Genomic DNA, 26,924 nt, shown 5'->3' with positions numbered 1-26,924 from the left:
AATTCAATTATAAATTAATTATGTGTAAGTTAATCAAATGACCAATCAAATAATTTTTAAAAAAATTGCAAATTGGAAAAAGTGAAATAATTTAAATTACGTGTTCTACTAATCGTTAGATAATACACGATGTAAGCGTTCAAAGGTTTAATTACCAGAACAATGTACATATATATTTAATTAATATTTTTTGGCTGGAATTGGGGACAGGCTGCACGGGACAGTCCTAGGACAACGCCTGTGCCACTCGGCACTGGTTTATAAAAACAAAATCCCGACAAACCCGAGAGACTACCCGATGGAGCAAGAACAGAGTATAACAAGTGGAGCCCTCAGCCCTTGCCCTTGTCTCCTTTGGACAAACAGACAACGGACAGGACAAACAATAAGAATATATGCGATAAATGAAAAAATAATAACAAACATTAATCCGAGTGTTGGTTGCCGAGGGCTGGTGTGCCGGAGTGCTAGAATGCTGGAGTGTTGGAGTGCTCGAGTGCCCTGCGAGTGGATGATGATGATGGTGATGGTGTGCCAAAACGCCGCCACTGCCTGCTCCAGGACACCAGGATTGTAGCCGTGCTGCTGCTCGCTGGCAATCCTTAGTCTCATGATAGTCTTTCGTTATTTCTTTCTTTGCACAGAAGCGCTAAGCAAATAAAACAAAAAGGATAACAGTGCAAATACGAGTATGGTGCAGACGAGCAGCCGGGGTGAGCAGCGCCAAGGCAAACAGTCACTGCTAAGCATGTGTGTATCTGTGTATCAGTGGATCTGTGTATCTGTGTGTGTTCGTATTAGCAAGAGTATTTTTATTTTATGCTGGTGACATTGCAGTGCATATAAGTCTGGTTCTGGCTCAGGTTCTGGCTTGGCTCTGGCTTGGTTGCTTAGTTAGTTATTCCGCCTTTTGCTATTTGCCAATTTTCATTTGCTCTCAACTCTGCCCCCACGCACACACACAGATACAAAAATGCTTGCATGTATTTACTCAGCGTGTGTGTATGTTTTTTTTCTCATCTTTTCCGCTGCCCGAGTCTGCTCTGCTCTGCTCTGCTCACTTGGCGTATACGCAACGTGAACAAAAACGACGACTCAATTGAGGCAGGGCAGCAAACATTTTGTTATCTCGGCACCAGCATCGATGCCGAATGGATTTTTAGTTCTCTATTTTTCCCCCCCTCCATTGCTGCGTTCTGTGTGCACGCCGACTGTGCTTCTTTCTTTTTCATTTTCTTCGCTTTTTTTCGACTTCATTCAGTTTTTCCATTTGGTCCCACCAGTTGGGGCGGGACGCGGCGGTGAAGCGCTTATCTCGCATGCCGCATCGCGAACTGCTTGTAAATAGCATTCATGGCCTGACACTAATGGAACTTTTGACCGTTTGTGCTATCCGTTGCCGTTGCCATTTGCCCATTGCCCATTGCCCATTGCCCATTGCCCGACGTCCGCTGCAGGCCGTGGCCAGCTTAGATACCATTCATAGACTCAACTGGGAGTCGCTTTACCACGAGCAGAAGCACTATTTTGATACCCTATGATGAGCTAAAGGTTCTAAGATCCCCCCTTTATTATGCTCAGATTTCACTTTAGTTTATGTTGCACTATTCTTCCTCTCCTGAGGAATCTAAGTACGATTACACCAATTTTATTTGTTTGTATTTCCTGTCCTTTCAAGTAAAATAAACAATTATAAGGTACTGCCGGTTCGTTCCATAAAAAATAGTTTCCATTTTTATTTTTGGTAACTCGAACTCACGCAAGTTCGATTGTTTTCTTCTCTTTTGTGGGAGTTTTTTCTTCCATATCTCAGAGTTTTTTATATTGTGCGTTTTTTCATCACTCTGGTGGTATCAATTTTGGGATCCAACAGTTTGTCCAGTCCTTCAACAAGTCGCTGGCAATCGTTTCTCGTTTCTGGGAGATGGCAGCCAGCAAAGCAATCACCTGCCATGACTGGAGGCCATAGGTATTGCATTTTTTTTTTTAGTTGGCTCTTGCGGCCAGATGATCTGCGAGTAGACCCGATAGGTGTGTAACTTAAAAGCTAACTAATTAGCAGTCGATGGTGGATATTTTCCTATCGCAGATCCATTTGCAACTGTACTCGAATAGAATTTGGTCTGGCAGGACAGCACTGGACTCGACCAATCCCCAAAATTGTGTTTGATTAGAAAATTAATCTGAGCCCTGTTTTAAATGAAAATACGGCCAATGGAGAGGGTGGGCCAGAGCAAGGCGGGACAGCGGACGATAAGCGACAATGACATTCGGAAATTTCATTTTTGGTAACTGCATTTCTCGACACAGGCACAGGCACAGCGACAGACCCCGCACAAATGTGGTGCCAATGGGCCATGAGGTGCCTCTGCGGGCTGCTGGGGATTGGCGAATGCGGGGGTGGTGGCAGGAATATCCATTTCGTTTTATGTTTACAATTTGGCATGGTTTTTGTGCCATGTGATTTATGCATAAATTGATGCTACTATATGTTTGTTTGTTCTTCTCGATGGCAAAAAGCGCATTTGCCATGGACATCCTGACTGTCGCCCGTTCGCCCGCTCCCCTGGCCCGGCCTGGCTGGTTTTTGGTCATGCCACACATCTCTGGCATGTTGCAGCAGCGGCAAAAACATTCATAATTTTAATTAAGTCATAGAAACGTGCCGCACACAAAACGCAGAGATACTCGTATATTTGCCACGCTTAACTTTTGTGCTAGATTTTCCTCTGTCTCTGTCCTGATCCTGTTTCCCAGTTCATCGGGCGACTGTATACCCTGGCACAGGGTGTTGTGATTTTCATGTACATATATTCCTTAAAAATTCGATAGACCTCAGTTCATATACTCTCTCCTCAGTTGGACCGAAAGAGAGTATCTACCGATATCAAAGCAATAATCTTTTGGAAAGGGTATCCAGGACTTGCGTTCGCAACATGATTCCTTATTGTTTGCTGCATGTTGTGCTCGTAGCATTGTATTTGGTTACGATACTCACCAAATTGCACTTGAAATTTATCCTCGAGCCTTATTAGTTATTTACGCAGCAGGCGCTCTGCTCTGTCTGCACATCCCAGTACGTGTGTGTATCTGTGTGCGGCTGTTTGCCTTTGTATGTGTAAATGAGTTTATGCAAACGCCCTTGCTGCTGCTGTTGCTGTTGCTCCACCTACCCCCATAGCGTACACCAGGAACCCCACAGTCATTGCAGATTTATAGCCCGCAGCCGTTTTCAGTGTTTTCTTTTTGTTCGGCCCTCCGCTCCGTTTTGTTTATTTGGTTTTGCAATTGTTAAAAGTTTATGTCGTTTTTGTTGCGGCTGTTGCACTTTGCACACAGTTTCCACTCGGACTCTGCAAAACAACAAGTTCCTTTTATTTGGAGGAGTGGCAGGGGTCCTGGTCCTGGCAGCCAACAAAAACCAACACGAAAAAACAACAAAACAAACAACAAACAAAACTGAAACAAAAGCAACGAAATTTTTCGTCCGATGGTTGCGATTTTGTCGCTGTGATTTGTCCTAGATATTTTTTGGCAACGTTGCTTAATTAAACGTGAACCATTGCCAGATGGAGTTTAAATATCAGAACATTTCGTTACCAGCCGCCAAATATTTGGATGAATTCGCAAAAAATATGGCAGAGTAGCTTGACGATCCAATTGATTGGAAACGGGCAAAATATAACACTCGGATTAATCAGTTTTTCCTAATTATGCTTTTGTACGAGACTAGTTTTTAATTAGAATTTAATTTATCCACTAGAAGCATAATTGTATGCCAATAAACTATTTTAGATTATAGAGAATTCGAATTATTTATATTTCGTATGGCAGAAAATGGCTCCGACTCTGAACTGGCAAACATTTCCAATGATTACCAGATTACATCAATTTAAAGACTTAATATCTCCTTTGTTCTCCCTCCGCTTCTTGCGGAATACTTTACCAGCTCAAAGTACTCTGGCATTAATACCAATTTGCACTTGTCAATCAAGGCAACACTCAATGGGAGCACTCGAGCTGTAGCCCGGCCAGAAACCTACAAAAGTTCTAATGAGCTTAATTATTTCAACTATTTAGCCAAATACACAGACACTTTCAGCAGCGGCGGTAACTTCTTGTGGCAGTCGGCGGGAAGAGGAGCATACCAATGCTTGCCAAATTTTGCTAATGATAAATAAATTATGCGACAGCAGCCGCACAAAACACCACCCAAGCCACCAGCCAGCCACCTAGTCAGGCAACCACAGGCACAAAACAAATAAACTCGCTTCGCAATGCCAAAAGATAAGTATGCGCCCCATTGTCCCTTGCCCCGCACACATTAAAGCCGCTCCTGGGTTGGGCCTGGATGGGGCAGAATGGGGCGGGATCGCATTACTGAGAGAGCAAGCGCACATGCGTTAATAAACAAAATCTGTTGCTAATGTACAAAATAAGTTAATTATGGGAACGCAAATGCGAAAATGCGAAATGCGAATTACGAAAATGATGCCGGCTCTGATGCCGGCGACAACTTTTGCAGCTTTTCCGAAACTCCCCAAGTGGGGTCTATGGTAGTGAAGCAGCCGAAGTGGGGCAGATTCCGGTTGCAGTACGTTGTGTGGCAGAGAGTGTGGAGACTGTGACCCCTGGCTGCGTCTCGCTTGCACTATGCTTTGTTCTTTGTGCGCGATAATTGCGTTTTATGGCAAAGGCAAACAAATAAACAAACACAAATTCGAGAAAACAAACAAACAGAGATACAGATCTGGGTGTACGCGTGTGCTGTATCTGTGTGCAGGCAACAAATAATTACAAATTGCATTAATAATATACAAACACAGACGCGGTGGCTAAACTTGCCCCAAGACCCAAACCAGAGCACCATCTGTACGACTATTTCCACCGCTCCCCCCTGTCACTAGCTTCGAACTATTTACCTTTATGGAATTTTTGCATGACTGGCATAATTTGTTTGGCAATCGAAAAATGTTGCACCGGCTGCCCACCGGCCCGTGCCGCATTGGTTTTGAAATGCCACTGCATGTGCCACAGGCCGAATTTACACAGCGGAGAACCGCAAGAAAATTTACATATTTTATTTGTAATTTGTTTGCCGCTTGTCAATATTATTTTGCAATTAATATTTCAATGATAAAACGAGAAACTTGTATCGCTGTTTAGTACCCATTTTATCGCGGAGGATAAGGATATACATATGTACTTATTCGTGTTCTAAAAACATGTTGTAGCAGGGAAATCAATGGATTTGCCAATTAAATTATTCACAAAAATTCCACAGGCAGCTGTTGAAACAATGGCAGTAGGGAATATTGATGGTATAAATAAATCTAATTAGTGGGTATCTACCAGTCGCCGCTCTCGCTGGAACCTTTCCGTACTGCCATTTATTTTCCACTCATTCTGGATGGGGGAATCCATGAAATTGATTTGGGCAGAGCAAAACGCGTTTTTAGTTGATGTATTCGAATGCATTACAAAATTATAGTTGAATTGCACTTCCCTATATGGCGAAATTGATTATAAATAGATCGTGGCATTGTCCACCGGATTTTATGGAAATATGGCCAGGGACTATGCAGATTCAGTGCAGTACGTAATTGATGAATAAAAGTTGTGATGCAGTCAGTGAACTAATAAATCTATAATCGAATCAAATGAAATCTATAACTAATCCGAATCACTCTTTGGAGCGTGATTTACGGGCCTACTCTAGAGAGTTCCTTGGGAAATAGTTATTGCCCCACTCAGCCATACATCACCACAATTGATGCCCATTTTAAGTTCTAATTCACTTTAACAAATACACCACTTTGCTGCTAGCCCTAACCCTAACCCATTAACCCCCATCCATTAGAGGAGCCCGGGCCTGCACCTCCATCTAATAAAGCACTGGCGATGCACTCCCCTCCTCGACACCCCAGTGCACTGGGGCGCTCTGCAAATCTTCACAATACCCTGAGTGCCAAAGACCCAATGCAACAACATTTCCGAACAAGTCACGGATCACGGCACACAAATCTCTCCCCCATTCAATTCCCCAGCTCCGCGATAGCCGAAAAATGCACTTCAATGGCGGGGCTGGGGCTGGTGCTGGGGCTGGGGCTGGGGCTCGGCTCCCATTGAAATGCGATGCACATTTGGACGGGTTGCTGCTTAAGCTGTTCATTAGCGGCCACGTCGACACTGGAGCTGGAGTAATGAAGCAACAGCCTGACACAGATTTGCTTTGGCAAATGTGGATACGGAATGGAATGTAATGGTTCTGTTCGAACCAGAACGGGCAACGAAACGGCAGGAGGGAGCGTCATTAAAAACTTTTTACAAGCGTTCAGCATCAGCATTAGCGCTCCGGCTACAGCTCCAGCCTCGAATGCGACTCCCGGCTACGGCTCCTCTTGTCACCATCAGGCGACAGGCATTTAGAAGTGAGTGTACGGAATCTGATTCCGTTGCTGATTGTCATTGACAGGCATTCGAGTGGCTGTCCCCTGTCTGTCCGTGCGCCTGACACCTCTCCACCGCTTAGATACCGCCGACCGACCGCCTCGGGCTGTCAATCCTTTTTATTGCTCCTCTCGCCACTCCGTTCCGCCATCGCTCTCAAGTAGATCTTTGCCACTTCGTCAATCAATTGGCGTCGGATCTGTGTGGCTGCTCTTGTGCCCCTTTTATTTGTATTTTATTATGCCAAAGTGTTGTTTCGACTGTCATTTTCTGTGCCGCCCCCACCAAGTATTTCAAGTATCGATTGTCTGTATCTATCTCAAAGGGTGTGTGAGTATCACTCACACCCCTACGGGCCGGCTGCTGTTCGATTTTTATTGGAGTTGGCGCTGGAGTTTCGAGCTGCTGAAAGTTTTCCGCTGGCTGGGAATCTGGCGGACACACTCCAGGCATTTAATTGAGCAGCCACAGTAGTGATGGTGGCTTTGACTCTGCCAGCGGACTTTGGCAAAAAGTGGAGCAGTCAATTGAGTTAAGGGCTCGAGTGTTGGTGGAATAGGGCCAGGCAATGTGATTGTGGTTGACATTGTCCCTGCCTCCCATGCTCCCAGATGCCCAGATACTACTTGAAAAGGGATGACAGGTCGGGAGTGGGGGAAGGAAGCCAGACAAATATACTTCATTAAATTGTACAAATGAAACTCTTAAAATGTGTGTCGGCAGTCAAGGGTCTAAGATCGTGCTTGATGATTTGAAATTTGTTTCAGCTATGAGCGGAAAATATTTAAATAACTTTGATGGCTGGAAAAATATATTGACTTTGTAGCAAGAAACAATGTTATTCTCACTGAAGATGGCTTTCCAATATTCGACTTTGATGTGTCTGAGTAAACACTATTTTAAACTTAAGACTAAACAGCGTTTCGACTTACCCATGCTCAGCAACAGAACGGCGAGCAGCACGAGGCAGAGTCGCGTCTGGAAGGCCCCGTAGTCTGGCTCGCGTCTCCGGCGGTGCTGTCTATGGGCCGTATCCAATGCCTTCTGGTGTCTCATTTTGTGGATATCGGCCGAGTCCGCTGACAAATCTTTACGCAGTTGCAGCTCCAACATGATGGAGAGTACCTCGTGAGCTGGGGGTGGAGGGGGCAGGCACTGTCTTTCGCTCAGAAGACGCCCAACATTTGCGGGAAGACTATTTAATAAACACTTCAGCTTCACACGCCGCGCTGTCTGTTCTGTACGTGTGTATGTACGGATATAAGGGGTAGTGGTTGTGGGGCTCGACTGGGGAGTGGGATGCTGCGGAATATGCAAATTGTAGATGTCTCTCCTCGCTTCAGTTTGACGGGGCTTGGGTGGGGCTGGCAAATTGGCTCATAAACAAAATGTCTGCCTCTTGGGCTATGTTCCGCTAACAAGCACTGCGGTAATTAATAATTTCTTGGGGCCTCAATTTTTCACTTTCACTCGAGTTTGCTTTTGATTTGCACTCCACGGATTTGCACATTTTGCCGACAATCAATCGATTGTTTATTCATTTCGATTTCCGCCTTTTAATTATCGGTCTTGCTTTATTTTTTAGCGATTCGTTTAGACGAAATCCATTTGGCTATAGTAATTTCTTTCAGTTCGCACTCTCATAAATGGCTGGATAGTACTGTGTGTGTGGGTCCAGCTGCTGTTGCCGGATGTGAGCTGCAAGGCGGAATGAATAATAAACAATGTTTAGTTGTTGTATAATTAAACAGCTCTCAAAATGCATGGCCCTCTCAAATCTCAAAATGATCCACAGCTGTCACGGTCGCGAACGCTACCGCAAAGACGCATTATTTGGCGTGTAAACAAGACCCCGGCAGCAATCCCGAAACCGACTAAACACGGACCGAAACGAACCGAACCGAACCGGAGAGAAGAGACAGGGACAGAGACAAAGACGGGACCCTACAGCAGAGAACAATCCGTGCCTACGACAAGTTGACAAACGAATGAAAACTCATCAAGGCTCGACAGTGGAGGACAGCCGCAAGAACACACCCACCCCGAAAACAAGACACGAGAACGGGACCGGGAACGAGAACGAGCATTTCCAAAATTAGCGCGCTGGAAAATGTTCTGGAAGCAACATGTTCGGGAAGCCTGGCAACATGCTGCTAACGACCGTCCGCCCGCCCTATGGACAATGTTGCCAGCCTGCCGGTGTCGACAGGAAGTGCAGCCCTAGCCCTATCCCCATCCTATTCAAAGCCAAAGCAAATATGATAAACAATATCAAATCATCAAAAACAGTAGCAAAAAAAAGGAGTAGCAGAAATACAAGCACAAAAAAATACGAGCATAATAATAATGACAAGAACAAAACGGGCTCTTTGTGAGTGCAAATTTTTTGTTTGTGCTAATGAGGCTGTGCACAAGTGGCAGGCACTTGAGCCTGAATGAGCATGTCGATCTCCGCTCTGCTCTGCTCCGTGTGTATGTGGCCTCATTCATGCTGCAAGCAACTCCCGGCCGGCTGTGAAGCCGGAGTTGAGGATGCGGCCACTTAACCCGTTCCGTTACTGTTTCTGTTTCTGTTTTTTTGCAACTGTTTGCACTCGGCCCTGCGGTCGCTGCTCCAGCATTCTGTTTATTTAAGTTTCAATTACTTTTTGCTACCCCTGGATTGGCAGGCGTTCAAGCAACACACAGCCCATTTTCTTGCCTTTCATTGCATCGTTTTGTAAGGATTCCCGGCTGGGCAGGAGCAGGGGGTGAGGTCTGAAGGCCGCTGTCCATTAAGTGGACTGCATGAGGCACAGGATATAGACGATATAGTCGACTGTAATAGTTGATAGTATAAATAGTAAGCGATCCAAATGTAGTTCCTTCAAACTAAACTCTCATAGCCATGTTATATCCTCGACTGCTGAAGGTTAGCCTCAGTTTTATGTATGTTACCTACAATAAACGAATACAATATACCCTTTAGCCCTCCCAGTACCGAGTAAGTAGATCAGCTCAAGTGCAATGACATCAGGGAAAGCATTCATAATGCTCATTAGCTTCGCTGGCCCTCACCCTCTTTACGGGACCACTCGGTGGCCATGTCAAAATGCCATTTTTATGTGGCACACGCGTTGCACTGTTTCTGGCAGCTTATCGATGCCACTGCCACTGCCATTGCCACTGCCACTGCCACTGCCCTTTTCCCTGATCCTCCACACACTTCTCCACTTGGATTTTATGGCCAGCATGCAGCACACCTCGATTAATGCATACAGAAGCTAGATGGAGCTATATGGCACAACATGCCCATGCACTTAGCAGTTTTATTGTATTGTATGTCTCCATGTCGTGGCAGCAGCAGCAGGAGAGGCAGCCACAGCAGCAACCCCTTGACAAACGCAACACGTGCGATTCGAGAATTTTATATAAGTGTTTATTAGCCTCTTCAGACTCTTGTTGGTGCTCCCCACCTCTCCGTGTTGCTCCGGATTGCTTACTTCCCCCTTGAAGAGGGAGACCAGATGGGGTCTGACTGACATTGACGACGCTGACATGTTGTTAGTGCTCCAATGAAAATTAAAACACATAAAAATGGCTGAGAAACCGCACAATTATATGTGAGGATTGGCGGCTGAGGTAACACGGGAGTGGAATGGAATGGGTGTGGCATGTTGTTTTGTTGTTGCGCCTGAGAGCTATAAATGAATGAAATTCTGCGTTTACGGTTGATTCAAGGCCATATTCCTGTGCTAAACGCTAAATTATCCTCAGGGACTAGCGCTTAGAGCGCTCAACTAATGAGTTTCCCGAGAAAGGAGTGTATTGGGATTAGGTGGTGTAATATCTATTAATTAGGTAAATATTATAGAAATTATTACCCTCAGCATAGCCCTGGTTACAGCCTAAATGCCACACTCACTCATTGGCCTGCAATTGCTTTTCCCTGTGCATTTAAAAGTTTGTATCTGTGTCACATTTGCTGGCAGCTCTCATCTCATTGTCAATGCACATTGTTGCTCTATTTTAGAACACACAGAGCCTCCAGAAGGACACCCATGCCCATAAGGACGGGCTTGCAATCTAGCACCTTGTCAGTCTATTGTGGCAGACAATTTGGTATTGGTAGCGCCGAGCACGACGAACACGTTGACATTGCACCGCAGAGAGCCATGTCGGCTACTGCCACACCTCTCTCCTGCCTCTCCGATGCCTGGGTTGCCTCGGCTGCTGTTTGCCGCCCTTTGTCAGACCGAAAAATGCAAATTTTCTTTGACATGGCCAAGTACAAGATAATAATTCTCTCGCACATGCCGAGTGCGGCCGTATCTGCACTTCCCTCGTGTCACCCCCCTCCATAGAACACTCACAATTTCCGGCTTCTCGTAGGCAGTCCCACTCTTTCCATCCAGCTATCTTTCTCTCTCTTTCCCTGGGTGCTTCTGTATCTTTGTCACACATGGAGGAGCCCCAATTGAAATTTATGCGTTACCTTGGTGTCAATTAAAGACATTTCTAATGCAATTTAATTTGTGCCCCGCCACGACTACACTGGAAAAACAAACGTTTTAAGAACCAGAAATAGATATAGACTGCTTTCTCTAGATCCATTTTGAAATGGGAAGTTTATTTGAGATTTGATTAAAAATCAAACAATTTTGGGAGGAAGAAACGGTTGGGTTTAGGTTTTCTCGCTTAATGTACAAACTCGTAGACATTGCCCTGTAAATGTAACCTTTCGAAGCTTTTTCCAATCAATGATTATGGATACGCGTACAAGAATGTGCCCCAAGTATAACCCTGGGATGATTAGTTGCCTGCCAGGCCAATGGGTCAGGCATTTGCGGCAGGGATAATGGCCATAATGTGTACCGACGAAGCGTCCCCGTGCGAATGTATTTTAGACAATGCCTTGGCATGTTAATCGATTTGGCCGCTGGCTGGGGCACGATTTCGCTTTGATTGGGGTTGGACAATTATACGCATGCTGTAATCGAATGCACCGAATGCGAAAGCGACTGCGTCTAATGAATGCATCTCTCGGATATCATACCCGTATCTAAACCCAGCCCCAGCCCCAGCCCCAACCGCCTGCTGCAACTATGCACAATGCGTCCACAGCAAATCCGAATTAGATGGCAGTTGGACAACGAAACCCTGGGAGGGGTTCCGCAGCCGTAGCCTTTGGAATGCAAATGTAACATGGTCATCATGTTGGCCGTTGGCCTTTTGGACATGGGCCCCAAAAGAGCAAATGCTTGGAGCCGTGCCGGGGGCGCAGGGGCGCGGGCTCCCTGGTTAATCGCCTGCTATTGTCGGGCATTATTAAATACATCAAAAAGGAGATCGGATAAGAAGGGGATATGATGGCGGCGGTTATAGTTTTAAAAATACTATATGCAAATATGTTAATGTGTCATAAAGAGGGCAACGTTTTTAATTATGCGCACATTTAATGTTTTTAATTGCAGTTTAAGCGCTACAAAGTAGGCTTTTGGCGAAACATGCAACAGAAAGGAAAATGCAAAAATGGAAAAATGGAAATGGAAAATGGTGGGCAAACAAGAGCGGATATTCAGGCTGTGTTAAATGTTGATTTATGGCAGGAAAGGCGAACGAAAGGCAAATGGCAACCAATTCGGAATGTGAATTAAACTGCCAACAGACCAAGACCCAACAGAGCCGGACAGAAGTTTAAATTTCTGCTTCTCGATGCTAACTATTAGGGCCAATCAGTGCAGTCTATGGCAACGGGCACGGGGTTTCGCTTTGAACCTGAACGAAGCACCACAAAAATGCCATCAAAAACGAGACGATGCGAGGCGAGACGAGGCAGCCACTTCAGAGCCGCCTCAATGCCAATCCAAACAAATTGCCATGTCCCGTGGATGATGGCTCCGTACTCCATGTAGCATGGAGCTGTCTCTATTTTTGGCCACTGTCTGCTGGGTGGCTGGGAGTGGGAGTGGGAGCACTCCTGGTATTTTGCATGGAAAACATAATAATCATTGACCTTTTTATGGCTGCCTGACGCGCCTTTTAATAAATTGAAAGCACCGAAAATGTTTACTTCCTACAACTGTGCCCCACAAAGGCGGGCAACAAAGGGAAAAAATCAATGCCATGCCCCAATAAGTCAGCGGCAATAACCATTCAAGATGTCGTCATGCCACGCCCCAGAACGGACCGGCGTCTGCCGGCAGCTTCAAGAATTTTGAGTGTGGCAAAAGGAAGAAAGAAAGAGGGAGAAAGAGAGAGAGTGGCAGAGAGATACAATTGAATTTCAGTGTTGGCAATTTAATTTCTTTTGTTGTCAGCGGCATAAACATTGATGAAAGAGAGATACGCGTAGGTACGCTGGCGGACTGGGCAAGAAGAGGAGACTGTGGCTGTGGCTGTGGCTGTGGCTCTGACTATTGCTGTGGCCACGCCCACTCTTATAGTTATTGTTGTTGCTGTTAGCATTTCGTTGACAGCAGGACAATGGGAAAAACACGCCGGGATATCCGGCATACAAAATTAAACAAACAATGACAAGACAAGAACTCAACATCAACCAAGGAGCTGCGTGCGAAGACCAAACTGAACTGACCCCAAAAAGGTTGCCCAAAGAGGGAGGCAGGAGGTGGGACTGGTGAGAGGGTGGGCGTGTCTGCAGCTGCCATGACGGAAGTGTAAGACACAGCCGGCAATGCTGCTGTTGCTGCAACAATGTGTATGCCACATAATGACACATGGGGCAGGAGCCAGCATCAGCCAGAAGAAAGCCTGAACGCCGAGCTTCAAGAAACATAAAAGCAATTTTCTCACACATACACACAGACACAGCAGGCAAGAAAAAGCAAAGAAAAGCAGAGCAAGGTCACGTCTTGTTGACCAACATTTCACTACAAATGAGTACCTATTGTGGCCGAAGCTGCCGCAGCCCTACTGCAAGGTATATCAAACAGAAGTTGAAGCTATTAGGCCCTATTCGGCACCACCCAAAATCTTGTTCCCTACCTTTTACTTGTTATACACTATATTGGCCTGTCTGTCACTGCGGCTGTTGCTGTTGTCACAGCTCGGAGCTCGGACCAGTCTGCAAGTGGCCGAGAGGTGCTCTTTATTCAAGCCGAGCAAAGAAAAGCACAAAGCCACCTTCTCGGCTTCGTCTACAGCCTCACGGCAGACTGCACAAAAATGAACTTGATTTTTTAGTGTACAACCAACCAACAGTGCCTGACACTGTGAAGGCTAAGGCAGTTCATAGCCTACCTTCCGCTTGGTTGGCACAACAGAGGCATAAAACAATTGTTGTCCCAGGACCGGGCTTGACCCAATAGGCAGCCTGAGGCAGGTCTGGTTGTGGCAGAAGGCAGAGCGCAAAAGAAAGCCACTTCAAGCAGAGCAGAATCAGCAATCAGAGTGTACGTTGCCGGCTTAAAGGCAATTGTTTAAGTTGGTATAACAACTTCCTTAGAAAGCAGTCAAGAAGGTAATGCAAATGAACTCGAATCGATAACTAAATAAAAGATGCACAGCCACAGCTGACTGCGCGTATACTCAATTACCAGGTAAATATTAACGTTTGCATATTCCTACTCGATTTCCACGGAGACCATATTCCTAGAAAACCGACAGCGAGTTGGAAATAATCTAAACTGGGACCTGCTTCATTCTCGCTTATACGTTGTTTGGTTTTGGGTTTTTGGACCACGAGGAGGGACTCCTCTAAGTAGCCAAACCTGAGACCTTGAGACCTGAGTCCCTGGTCCAATGCCTAATGAGCGTCAAGCCGCCAATCTTATGACTTTATGGGTCTTTCTCCATCTTCAGCACACACACACACACACAACAACAATGGCGCCATTAGCATCATCTTGCCCCTCTCCATGGCACCTTGCCTTCGCAGCCCCCCTCTGGGTGGGGCGGATGTTACGTTTCCGGGAAATGGTCGGAAATGGCATTTTCAAAACGAAGACTTCTGCCGGCCCCATCCACCCATCCAAAGCCATACATTGATATAACGACCATGATGATGATGGCGATGAGAGCAGCCAGCTGCCGCTGCCTAGCCTCACCGGTCCTACTTTGCAGCAGTATCTCAGGACAGTGTCCGTCCACCCCAGCCAGCTGTTGTTTGTATAATTTTTAGCTCAGGTAGAACGATGTTGGCAAACAACAGAAGCCAAAAGCAGTAGGTGGCCCCAGCAAGGGGCATGGAGTCGTCTTTAAGCATCCCGGAAATTGCGACAAAGACGCTTAAGCGGCTTTAAGAATGTCCTGCCCTACGAAATGTCCTCTTCGGCACCCACTTGTCGCCTAATGCAATCACAGCCAATGCCAATGCATTCGAAGTTTAAGTGCCAAAACACTTACTTAATGGAAATTACTTGAGATTCCTCCTCCTCTGTCGTACTCCGCTACTTGACACGGCCCAGTACATCCATCGATAGGCAGATGCCAAGAGCTGAGCAATCACGTGCTCTCTGAAGATGCAAAGGATGATGGAGAGTGGGAAACGGATTGGGTGGTGGACTGGACTGGTGTGGAGTGGAGTGTTGGGAGGAGTGGTGGCATCGGTAGCCACTTGAGTGTGTCATGTCCGCACGATTTTTGCTAAAAATCATTTAACGGCAATGTGCCGGAAATGCGAGACATCCCCGAGCACACAGACACAGACGGGCACAGACGGGTACAGACAGGCACAGTCAAACAGGGGCAAACATCCGAACAGATGCGAATTTCTGCCAATTGATTGACTCGGCGCCAGGACATGCTGGGCGCACAGAACACAGGGAACACAGGGAACACAAGGAACTGTTTAAATTTCAAACTGGCTCGTTGTCAGCAGTAATGTCACCAGCACGTAATACGAACGTGTAGTTGTGCACCACTCCCACTAGTGTTTGTCTGGCTCGGGCTCTGGCTCTGTTTTTGTGTTCATGTGTGTTTAGCAATTTCAAAATTGTTGTGTTCAATCAGAACCGTTTTGCCAAAGCCCAGACAAGTATCTACCTAAATCGATAGCAGCATCGAATCATCGTCACCGTCAGCTCTCAAGGCCCAAGTGGTGCGAAGGCATCCAAGGGAGAAGCCCTGAGAAATAGAAGCCCTAATAGTTGTTCGAGCCAGAGCACGAGCCAGAGCCAGAGCCCGAGCCAGAGCCCGAGCCCGGTGGACTGTGAGGCTGACAGTTGATTCTGAGACTTCAGTTGGCCAAACATTTTGCCACTGCACATTGTTTGCTGTGCAATCTTCAGAGAGATGTTTGATAGATATTGCAAGGATATCCTGTAGCCCTGAGAAAGAGCTGACCAACCAGAGGAATAGCAGCAGCGTTTGATAGAAAATATCGTCTTAATGATGAATGTAAACAGATTAAACTAAAATAAAATATATTTAAAATAATACACAGAATAAAGGCAGTAGATCATATGGTACTCAGAAAGAGCAAACACTTCAATATCAAAAATTGCAATTCTCAAAGAACGAAAATCAAAAATTCGACAAATAATGGATCTCGTATCATTTTAAAGTGCATCAGTATCCCCCACTTTAATGGTCAAAGTACCATTAGGGTGCCATATTACAATATAGTACTACCCACTGACCCAGAAACACACAAACACACACATACACACACACATAAGCGAAGCGCACGCAGAAAATGCATAAGAAAGCGCCAAAAACTTTCTCCATAAATAAAAATTGAGAAACATGGAAAAGGCGAGGAACGGAGGAACGGAGGACCGGAGGGCAGGTCCAGGTCAAAGATAATAATAATAAAAAACCGCTCAAAGATGCTGCCAAAAGGCAAGATGCAAAAGAAAAAATCAGCGAATAAGAAACACGCACACACACACACACACTCACAAGGGTACAACAAGAAGAAAAACAAAGGAAAATGGAAAAGAGGAAACTTGAAATCTTTCTTCTTGCCATTCTGAGCATTTTTTTTCTCTTATTTTTATTTCATTTTGCGTGGAGTTGAGTGAGTTAGCGTTGGCATTTGTCAGTTGCTGGCTGTCAGCGCTCACTTCCTTGGCTCTCAGCGTCTTCGTCCTGCGGGCCAGAGTTCGCACTGTGTCTGCAGCTTGCCGCAACTTTTAATAAACTTGGCAACCATTTTTTCCCCTCCTTTGTTTCGCTGTTGCAAAGGTTACGCACGCACACACCCAAATACTTCTACAACGAGTATGCTACATATAAAACGTGGGGTATATAGGGTAGGGTACAAAAAGGGAGAAGAATCTCGAGAGTAGCGAAAAAGTTTTACAACCAAACTCAAATTGAAGCAGTTAAATGGCGTATTGTTTTGCAAAATACTCGTACTTGACCAGCTTTCGTCTCTCTCCCCCTCTCGGCCTCGTCCGGGGCTGGGAGTGAGAAGTTTTGACCAACAAATTGTCAAGTTTTACGAGTATGCATGGCCGTTTAGCAAGAGTTCTTTTTTATGTCTCGCCTCGGCTTTGATGTGATTTTTATGGTCCCGCCCCCGTTGTAGCGTTTTGATCAGGAATCAGGGAACTTTCTATGGCAATAGCTCAATCGATTCAAGAGCTCTAGGGGACAGAACTTGGTTTATTATTACAGCACTTTCGCTGGCGCTGCGTTTTCCGCTGGCGAAGCTGCTGCATTAGACACTAATTAGTAGCAGCTACAAAAACAACGACTTGCAAATTAGTGTAGCATATCTTGAGGCACTGCAAGTGAAATATTTGCAAATTTGCGAAAGCAAGCCGCCAAGTTATTCCACGAACGAGTATCTATGTGTGTGGGAGAGTGCCTCTAACATGGCAGGCACACACTCGTATATATTCATTTATTATGCGTGTGTGTGAGTGTATGTGTGTTTAGTTACTGTTGCTGCTGATGTTGCTAGGTTTGCTTTTGCTTTTGCTGCGGCTGCGGCTGACGCTTCCAAAACTTTCAAATGAGACGCCTGCCGTTGCAATTATGCTGGAAATACCATTACACCTACACAACCGCACCCACACAGAGACAGCGCCCACTCCACTCCACGCCACAGTTCCCGTCTGTGCCACAGTTTGGTGCACTAATTAAAGAAAACTCCACCACAGAACGCCGGGCTGCAACTAGAGTGAGACAAAGCCGAACACGGAACGCATACGTATACGTATACGAGTAGACCCAATCTGCCTCAACGATTGTTCAAACATTTGCATAAATTGCTGCACAAACTATTTAAAGCAATAACTAAAAGTAATTTGTTTTGCTTCGCAAAGCACAACGACGCCTTGTGGCTGCTCCAAATATTTGCACAGTTGTTTGTTGCACAGCCCAACAGAAAAAAGCCGAAATGAAATTAAACAATACCAAAGGAAACCTAACCACACCAAGATTAAGAGCAGGCTCTACAGACATCGCCAGTTGACATCTTCAATTATTTATTTATGCCTTCGCCAGTTGATTTATTTATAACATATTTAATTTTCCAAAATCCCTGCCACAGCAGTTTCCCTGTTGCCCGGCGTTAGGGGCAAGGGGCTAAGCTGTTGCTTTTATCTTGGACATAATTTAAAAACGAGTCCAAAATTCATGACTTTCCCGTAGATATACTGCAATACACTGAGCTCCTTCTGTGCAGAATTTCGTGTGCCAGGCACTTGTCACTTTCTGTTTGCGTAATTAAGCAAATTTTTGTATACTTGTTAAAGTATACTCTTGAAAAGGGTCCTATCGACGGACAAGCGACGATACGACCCCAAAGCTTTCTATATAGTAAAGAGACTCCGTGTATATGTGATGGCTGTTTATCTGCCTGATTCTGTCTCTGATTAAGTATAAACTCCACATTTGTTCCAAATTTATTTAAAACTCTCTACTACAGATGTCGACTTAACATACTCGACCAGCGAAGACTTCAGTATCGGATCACTATATCAAAAAAAGTAGCTCCCATAGAAACAACCTATGTTTCAATATAGAATCATGGATTTAATAAATGTAAAAACCTTTTTTAATAAAGCTGTCACGTGGTTCCGACTGCAAATTGGATATTGTACAAAAAATTGTAGTTGCTTGGCAAAGTGGAAAGGGTAAACGGGGGTAAAATCCCAGGAACGCCCCCAACTTTATAGATTGTTGGGGAACTTCTTGAAAAACTTGTCATTTACATACAAATTTGATATGCAGGAGCATGCCACACATGTGTCTGCCTGTGCGGCTAGACGCCGGCACTTTAATAAGCAACGCCGCAGAGGGCAAGGCCCAATTTAGTTTTGTTTCAGCTTTTTTTAAGTGGGTTACCCACTTTCGTCCTGGAGGAATGCCTTTGATGTTGGGACCTAAAGTTCGGGCCTTGGCTGGAAGTGAGTCAGGGGTCAATGGAACCCTTTTTTTGTATGAGGCTGCCGCTGTCACGCTGTCAGATCTGAACATAAGAAGGTGGTATTCAGTTTATTTTTGTGCCAAAGTAAGTTTCGAGTGCTTGGAAGTGGCTGCCAGATACTTATGACGAGTAGCTGGCTCTGGGATTCTACATTCAGCAGGCTCTCATTTAATAATTCACTTTCATTAGGCGAAAAATGAGTGCGAGCGGAGCGGAATAAAACTGTACGACCGCAACTTAATGAGAGCACCCCCACCCCCACCCCCACCGCCCACCGCCCTCCACTACAGCGAAATGTTTTATGCCACGAGCCACGCCCCGCTCATTAAAAGTAACCAAACTGTTGGGGACCACAAACCCAATGACAACGACAAGAAGAATAGGGGGAAAATGGCGCCAACAACACATGAAACGCGGCCAAAAAGGCAGCCAGCAAGGAGCTTTCAGGTCTCCCTGTGGCACTCTCTCCTCCAGAGTGCCTGTTCGTCTCAGTCTCTGTTGACACTGATTCACCCACTCCCACTCCCCGTTGCCGTTCCCATTCCCGGTCCTTTTGCTGGCTTCCTGTTCACGTTACAGCTATCAACGCTAATGACAAAAGCGCGCAAAGTTTGCATTTACTGGGAAAGTGAAAGGACACTAAACATGCCCACAGGGTGTGTCCAGCACAAAAATCACAAAAGAGCATAAAATTAGCGAACGATGTCGCCTCTCCTCTGCCTCACTCAATCTCATAGCGAGTCCCTGCCTCACCCTCTCTGCATCTTCCAACAGCTACACTCAGAGAAACAATGCGTCTTCAGGTTTTGCTCCAGTCAGTGCCCTATAAAACAGGTCTAGGGTCGTCCGTCGTGACCCGCGAGCCAGAGAAGCCAGTGAGCCGGGGGTTGCCCTCTAGTCTGGATTATGATCTTTCATCTTGAAGGATCTGTTCTGCAGTAAATATTATCCATTTATATTAAACATGAACATACGTATCTGAAACGGAATAGAATTTTTTTGCGAGTGTATGAAGACTATGTTTCGTTACTTTATTTTAAATTTCCCCCTCGACAAAGACCTAATGGAAAGGGCGGGCAGCCGGGAATTTCTGGGACAGAGTCCCACCAGTCCAAGCTGGTGGCTCCACAAGCACTCCCATGATGAATTCATGCCCATCATTTTGCTTGTAACCAAACTTGTGATTGTTGCTGTTGTTCTTTTTTTTTTTTTGTCTGTTGTTCTTTTTTCGGTTGTGGTGGTGGCGCTGGATACACTGAGTCGGGATGTCCTGATTTTTCATCCTAGTCCCCGTCACAGCCAACCATCCATCCATCTATCCAGCGCACTTACACGAGTTGGTCATTAGCTACGCCTGCCAGCAAATTATTTGGCTGGATGCGGCGATGGCCAAACCATATTGTTGCTGCTGGTGGTTCTTCCCTTGCTGTGGTTCTTGTCATTGTGGCTCTTGTAGGCGGTTATGATAAACATCAGCAGGCAGCCACACTGCAGCATCAAGGGCTGGGATGGGTGGTTGGGTGGCTTGGGTGGCTCCCTTTTGTTGGCCAGTGGAGCACAAATTTTCGCGTGCGTTGCGCCACAAGTTTAATTTTACAGATGGCCATTGCTGTGGTTGTTTTTGTTGTTGTTGTTGTTGCCGTAGGTTTGAGGTTTGTTGAAAATGTTCATGTCAAGTACTTAAAATTGTTGTCCCTGCCTCTGTTTCTATTTCTGTCTCTGGCGCTGTTGTTGCACGAATCACCGGGGAGCCGTAGAGCTTTGTGGAAATAGAAAAATTGTTGGTCATGCAACATGCTAAAAAATTAACGCAATTTTTGTTATATTTTGTTTTATTCATGTAATATGGGGGGAGTGGTTATGTCCGTGCGTGTCTGTGTGTGTGGGTGTGTAGCAAATTACAGGAATTAGTGTAAGTGTGGGGGAGTAGTGTGGTCCGCTCAATATTATTTTTGGTATTTTTCTCGAAAACTTTTATGATTTATTTCACTGGGGTCCCTCTGCGACTCTATCTATGTATTTCTCTATAAATAAAATCTCACCCTAACGATATACTCCCTATTTAATAGACAAAAAAATTCCATTAGCATTTTAATGATGTATTTTCCAGACGAAATTATATGAATATTGTATTAGCAGGCCTTTCGTGCAATTTCATGGGCATTACCCGTACAAATAGTACACAAGGTAAGCCCACGATGAAATCCAATATTAAATTGTGGCCGCGTCTGGTGTCCGTCCTATGGCCCTCTATTGATTGTATTGACTAACGGTTTCTTTCGGCTGCTGTTCCTATAAAAATGTAAATTTCCTTTTATTGTTGCGAGATTTATTAGACGAACTGTATGTGTCCCCGCAACGGGGAAAACTGCTGATTTGCAGGGATTACTCGGGCAACAAATGTCGAGGCCATATATCTAGCTATATGTATTGCTGTTCCTATTCCTATTCGTATGCATGTAAATGGTTTGGAGAGGCTGCAGAATGCAGAAGGAAGAGCCATTTTTATGCCACGTGACACAGTTTTTATGCCTTTCTGCCAAATTTATGATCGTCGCTAACTGTTTTTATGATTCTGTTTTGATGATTGTTTGGGTTTTCGGTCTTTCTGAGTTTTTTTTTTTCGAGCCTTAGCTTTCGGCTCAGATTCCCTCTTTTTCCCCAGTGAAAACATAAATAAAATTTCGCTCCTCTGGCAATGTCAGATTTGCATTGTTTCGGGACCCCGTCGCGCTGTCAGGGACTTTTGTGCTTAGAGAGCATGTGTCTGGAAATAGATCAGAATTCAATCGATTTTGGCCGAGCCCAAGCCCTGGCAGTGGCTGTGGCCGAGTAAACAATGAAATAAATATTATTATAGGCATAATAGAAATGTTAACAACGGCACGTACTAATCAAAGGCAGGCATGTGGGCGGCAGCTCGACGAAAAATTCCGACAGGCTGTCTTTCTGTCCGTCAAGGCCAATAGGGCGAGGAATTGACAGATTCCCACTTGAGTATGCCAAAAATGTAGTCGGGAAATTGCATAAAAGCATGATTTAATGAATTTCCGGCAATAAAATAATTTAATTTTGGCCTAGTCAGAGTCCGTGGCGGAAGGGGGAGTCTTCGTAGGGGAGCAAATCAGTAGCCGGAGGACTCTCCGGCTCATCATTAAAAATGTCAAGAGGCTTTCCCTTCCAAAAAAATCTAAGAAAAAAAGTGCGCAAATCTCCGCATAATTTAATAACGTCAAAGTTGTGCGTCTCTCCCTCTCCATCAACCCCCCAGATAGGTGGCCAAGGAGGCTGCGTGTCGCATAATAAAATTCAAGGCAGCAGGCTGGCTGGCTGACAGGAAGAAGACGCTTTTTGGGCCCGGTTCGGCATGACTTGGCCCGGCATGCCAGTGAGTACATGGCAGCCAGGCTAATCTATGAGATGTGCGAGCTGGCACCTAAGCCAGCAGCTTTGATATTTCAGCATTAGCTCCATTAAAGTCAACATTATGAATTTTAATTTCGTGCACTTTATGGCGGAGGCCACATAAGCCGTGTCTGTGTCAATTAAGTGGCAAGACGTGCCAAGGACAGGGACAGACCTGGCAGGTCTTCCTGCATTTGTCGGCTCCTGCTAATGCTGCTGCAGTGTCTCCAGGTACAGCTCCTCCAGAGCAGCCAACAATTGCTGGATGTCTGGAAAACAAAGCCACAGACAAAAGTTGAAAGTAGAAAGCCAGCTGAGGGGCAGGGCAGCTGTGAGGGCGGGGGGATTGGGACTGATTCAGCAATCGCCTTACAAGTGCAATGTCAATTTGTGCACAAAAGGATAATAAGGATTTATGTCAAATGCTGGCGCTGTTTGAGTCTTGCCAATATTTTCACAGATGACTGCACTCGCTCCGAGCGAAAATAAAACGCGGCTTAGGCACTAGCAGCAGAAGGAGCAGCCAAAAAATCAGAGCGAGAGCTCTCTCAGGGGGATTCCCTGAGACACTCGTGCGCGTCTGTCTAAGGGGCGTATGCTCAATCTGCTGGCAAAATTCGAGAAAGTTCAACGATTGAACTTTGCACTCAAGCACCTAATGGCTACTTAACTTATTAATTTCCTGTATTAGTAGCAACATTTCCACAAGCGACTCTCATTAAAACTGCATAAATTCGAGGAGTCGAGCCGAGACTTGGCCAAGTATCTGAAAGCAATTTTGCCAATAGTCCGATGATGCCCTAAACCAAGCCGCAAAACTCACTTGAAAAGTTTTTAACTTTCAACAAAACGGAGAGCAACAACAGCAACAACAACCTTAATAGCTCGAACAAGCCCAACTTTGGCTCAGAGCTCAGAAAGTGCGCTTTGATGCTTTTGCAAGTTTTTAGTGATTTTTTGTATGTAGCCTGCTTTTAGGGTGCTCTACAGACCCGCAACACACACACACACAAAAACACACACCCAAAGGCAGACAGGGGCAGGGGCAGGGCCAAGGACTGGGACAGACGAGGGACCACCAAAAGCAATCAGTTTGCGGTACACAATGTGGGCCAGAGGTAGGATACAGAGGAGTCCCCAGCTTTGATAGAAATCATGCTGAGTTGTGAAACGTAAAATTGAATTTACTTTTGCCGCACACATTACCCACCTCTCCATCTCCCTCTCCCTCTTGCTCACACCAAGATCCTGTGATTTTCCATGTGGCAGACAGTTTTTCACGCTTTTCACCACCAATTCCGAGTGGACAGAACTTGGCCGACTCCAACTCCAACCCAGTCATAAATCATTAGGCATTTCCCATATGCAAACGGTCTGGACTCGGCCTCGCTGTCTGTCTTGTCCTTCTGCCTCTCTGCCTGTCCATTGTGCCATCTTCATTGGTGTTATCACTAATCCCAGCATTAAATTCGGCTTTGACTTTCATTTACTAAAGATATAATACGAATTTCCCCACCATCCTTCCCAGTCTGGTCTGGATGGGGTTGGGTGTTCTACCCACATCAAATGTACAACATTTCCTTTCACAGCAAACGGCAAAGTGGAAAACAGAATTTGCTGGTTCTCCAACAAAGTTAATGATTTTGTTTTTGTGTGTGTGTGTGTGTGTGGCAAGGCAAACTCATTGAAAATTATAACTCTATTCGGTTGAGGCTTCCTCTGGAACTCTGAATATTTTCCCCACTGCTGTAATCAGCTTATAGTAAAATAGCCGCCGAGACCAAAGTGGAATTGAGTTCAATTGAATTGAGCTGTCTGCCTGTTGTTGTTGTTTTTGTTGTCTGCATTGTGGAATTGTTCATGTAACTGTTGTGGCATTGGTCATGTTTGCTGCTATTCGTGTTTATTTAAATGTAATTAATCTGCAGAGAAACAGAAACAGAAACAGAACTTTGCTCCCCAGAACTCAGGTTCACTCTGCGGTTAGGGCTTAGGCAATTAGTTGGGAGTGAGCTCAAGAAGAGCCCGGGGCAAGACTGTCTCTGAGGGGCAAGCAGATGATGGAAAATCTCATTTCCCACACTTTGCAACTCAAATGATAATCCCTGTTTGCCATTACAGACTAAGGATACTCTGTCCATTGTGGCTAGAGTAAACTTACTAAAGCAGCTTAATTAATAAAACAGCTAAGTAAATAAACATCTTTCGAAAATTTCCTGCAAGCTGAATAAGATACAATAAATGTTTTAAACATCCAGAAGTACACTACGGCTAAGGACCTTTCACCTAATTATAATGCACAGCAATTAAACTTGTTTTTGAAAGAGTAATGCATTCAAATGGAAACAATATTAAGCAACAGCAAAACATTAAAGCAGGAATGAAAGCACAGAGCTAAGACAGATTCCATGTAATAAGATTGGTGAGAAAATAATTTGTCTCTTGGCACATTCTTGGAAAAAGAAACAGCGGACAATAATATTCTCGGTAAGATATGCGCAGTGGAAAAGATCTTGACCAACAATCAGAAATGTAGCAGCTTATAATATTATTTTAGATTATTATTATCATTTCCCGTAAGCTTTCGGAATATTAGTAATTGTCATAGCAATTTAATCTTACAAAATTGAATGATTAAATCTTGCAAATTCAACGAATGAAGAGCTTTCACGTCAGATGGCAGTTGGCTTTTAGAGTAAATCAAGCCCAATCTAAGCGAACCCCAGTGTAATTAATTCAATTTCCTTGTACCATATTTCACACTTAAAAATCAAACTCTGGCAATTTGTTACACTCACTCGTACTCTGGTAGTCGTACCGCACGCACCCGAAACCGACACCGAAACCGAGACAACGATACACATGAGACGCCAACAAGCGGAGGGGGTGGATGTCGAATGGGTCCAGGGGAGCCTTGGTGAGTGGAGCGGACTTTACTGGGGTGTTCGGTTAGTACGTGAGCCCCGCTAAAAGTTGTGCAAATAAATGGCAGTGAAATTTTATAGCACACTTGATAATTTCAGCAATAATTCAGCGCAGCTAATCACCGCATAAATAATCTTAAGGACAGCCAAGCTTAGCCTTCCCACCCACCGAACTCCTCTGCACTGGCACTACCAAACAGCTAAATATATATAGATTTGTATACATATATTTATATGTATCTATACATGGACAGTATGCATGGTGCAAGAGGCGAGAAAAGCAAACATTAAAAGAGATTCGGGGACGGACAGACGGGGACAGGAACTGCGACTGGGATTGGGACAGAGACTGTCCTTGTGACTGGGGCAAGGACGGGGGACAGTGCGCTGGCTAAGCGGCGGAACGGAGGAGCAAATAAAAGCAACCAGGACCAGCAAACAGCATCCAAAGCTCATGAAATCGAGAACTCGGTCGAATGGAACGTGAGCGAAATTTTTGCTAACGAATGTTGACTTTGCCAAAGTACTAAAATCAAATAACAGCAACGGCAACGGCAAACGCTACAACAAATCAAACAAAATCAACAATCACTTGGTAAAAGTTAGCCCAAGTTGATGAAGACAAACGTTATGTATACGTAATACGTATGTATACGGACCAAGTTGGCCGGTCCAACTATTTGGCCATAATAATACAACAAAAATTAATAAAAATGGCCAAACAACAAGCTGCCTGCTGTCTGCTGTGTGCTGTGTGCCGCCCCCCCTTGACTTTGCAGCCAACTTGTGGATCTTTCAGCATTTAAGCCAAGTAAACAAGCAACTCAAATCCATAAAATTAACTCGCCGCAGATGTGACAGCTGCTGGCAACGTCAGCACCAAAGTCAGTCTCCAGTTTCAGTTTCGCTTCCAGGCTCAGGCAGAGGCTCAAAACCAGAGCCAGACCCAGTCCCAGTCCCAGTACTGAGTACTTTTTGTCTGTCAGAGAAACTGGCAGAAATGTAGGTTATACACACAGAACACACAATAAGAGTGGATACATTGCGTATACGCCGCATGTGCCACGCGAATAGGAGAAAAGGAAATAAAAAGCGGCAGCCCACAACAAAATAAGAAATTTAATGCGAACGCTGCGTGAAACGAAAGTTTTAAAGCAACAAAAAAGCATCGGGAATGGCTACAATTTGTATAACTTTATGGCGGTACAGGATAGAGAATACAGGATACAGGATAGGAGGCAGCAAAACACCCAAAAAGACAAACAAAAAGGAGCAAAATGGAAACTTGCTTGAATAATTTACCAGAAAACTTGAAGACTCCCAAGAATCCAACTCGAACTTAATGTATGCTTATAGTTTAACTGCGGATTACATTTAGTTAATTGGAGTGTCACAGCTTGCACAATTTTCTTTGTATTTATATTCCTGATAAAGTTGTTTATATCTTTAGGATTATTTCACTTTAATTTTTTTTACATTAACTTTTTTTTTGTTTTTTTCTGTTTTCAATTTTGCGCACAAAACGATTCGTTAGCTCAATGCGGTGCACCGCTTTCTTTCCACTTTCACTGCCAAACCGACCGTTAAATTCAACGTTCGCCACGCATCTGACGGATTCGCTCGCTGGCCATCAGATATGCACGGAGGCTGTGCACGCACCCATCGTCGGAGTCCTATTCGGGTCTGGCTCTCGCCTTGCCTCGTCCCGATTCGCCTGCTCCAGCTCTCGTTTCCACTCGGAATTTGCGAGAGAGAGAGGTGGTCTCACCAATTCGCCGCGTGGGTGGCAAGCTATCCAAAGTTGGCTATGGGCAGGGCTAAGAGAG

General features: G+C 45.0%; 1 protein-coding gene across 1 annotated transcript in view; it reads right to left on the bottom strand.

Annotated features, from left to right (window-relative positions):
- The window catches only part of LOC108157383, a 45,803-nt gene extending 19,085 nt beyond the window's left edge, over positions 1 to 26,718 (bottom strand). Inside the window, exons 1-2 of the mRNA XM_017289414.2 lie at positions 26,401 to 26,718; positions 7,383 to 8,148 (exon numbers count right to left, since the gene is read on the bottom strand). Of these exons, the coding sequence (XP_017144903.1) occupies positions 7,383 to 7,563 (181 nt within the window). The 5' untranslated portion in view covers positions 7,564 to 8,148; positions 26,401 to 26,718. The remainder of the gene's footprint in view (positions 1 to 7,382; positions 8,149 to 26,400) is intronic.
- Between the last annotated feature and the right edge of the window lie 206 nt (positions 26,719 to 26,924).

The sequence above is a fragment of the Drosophila miranda genome, chromosome 2 (assembly GCF_003369915.1).
Source record: "Drosophila miranda strain MSH22 chromosome 2, D.miranda_PacBio2.1, whole genome shotgun sequence".
Taxonomy (NCBI): Eukaryota; Metazoa; Arthropoda; class Insecta; order Diptera; family Drosophilidae; genus Drosophila; species Drosophila miranda.
This window is presented reverse-complemented; position numbering and strand designations above follow the sequence as displayed.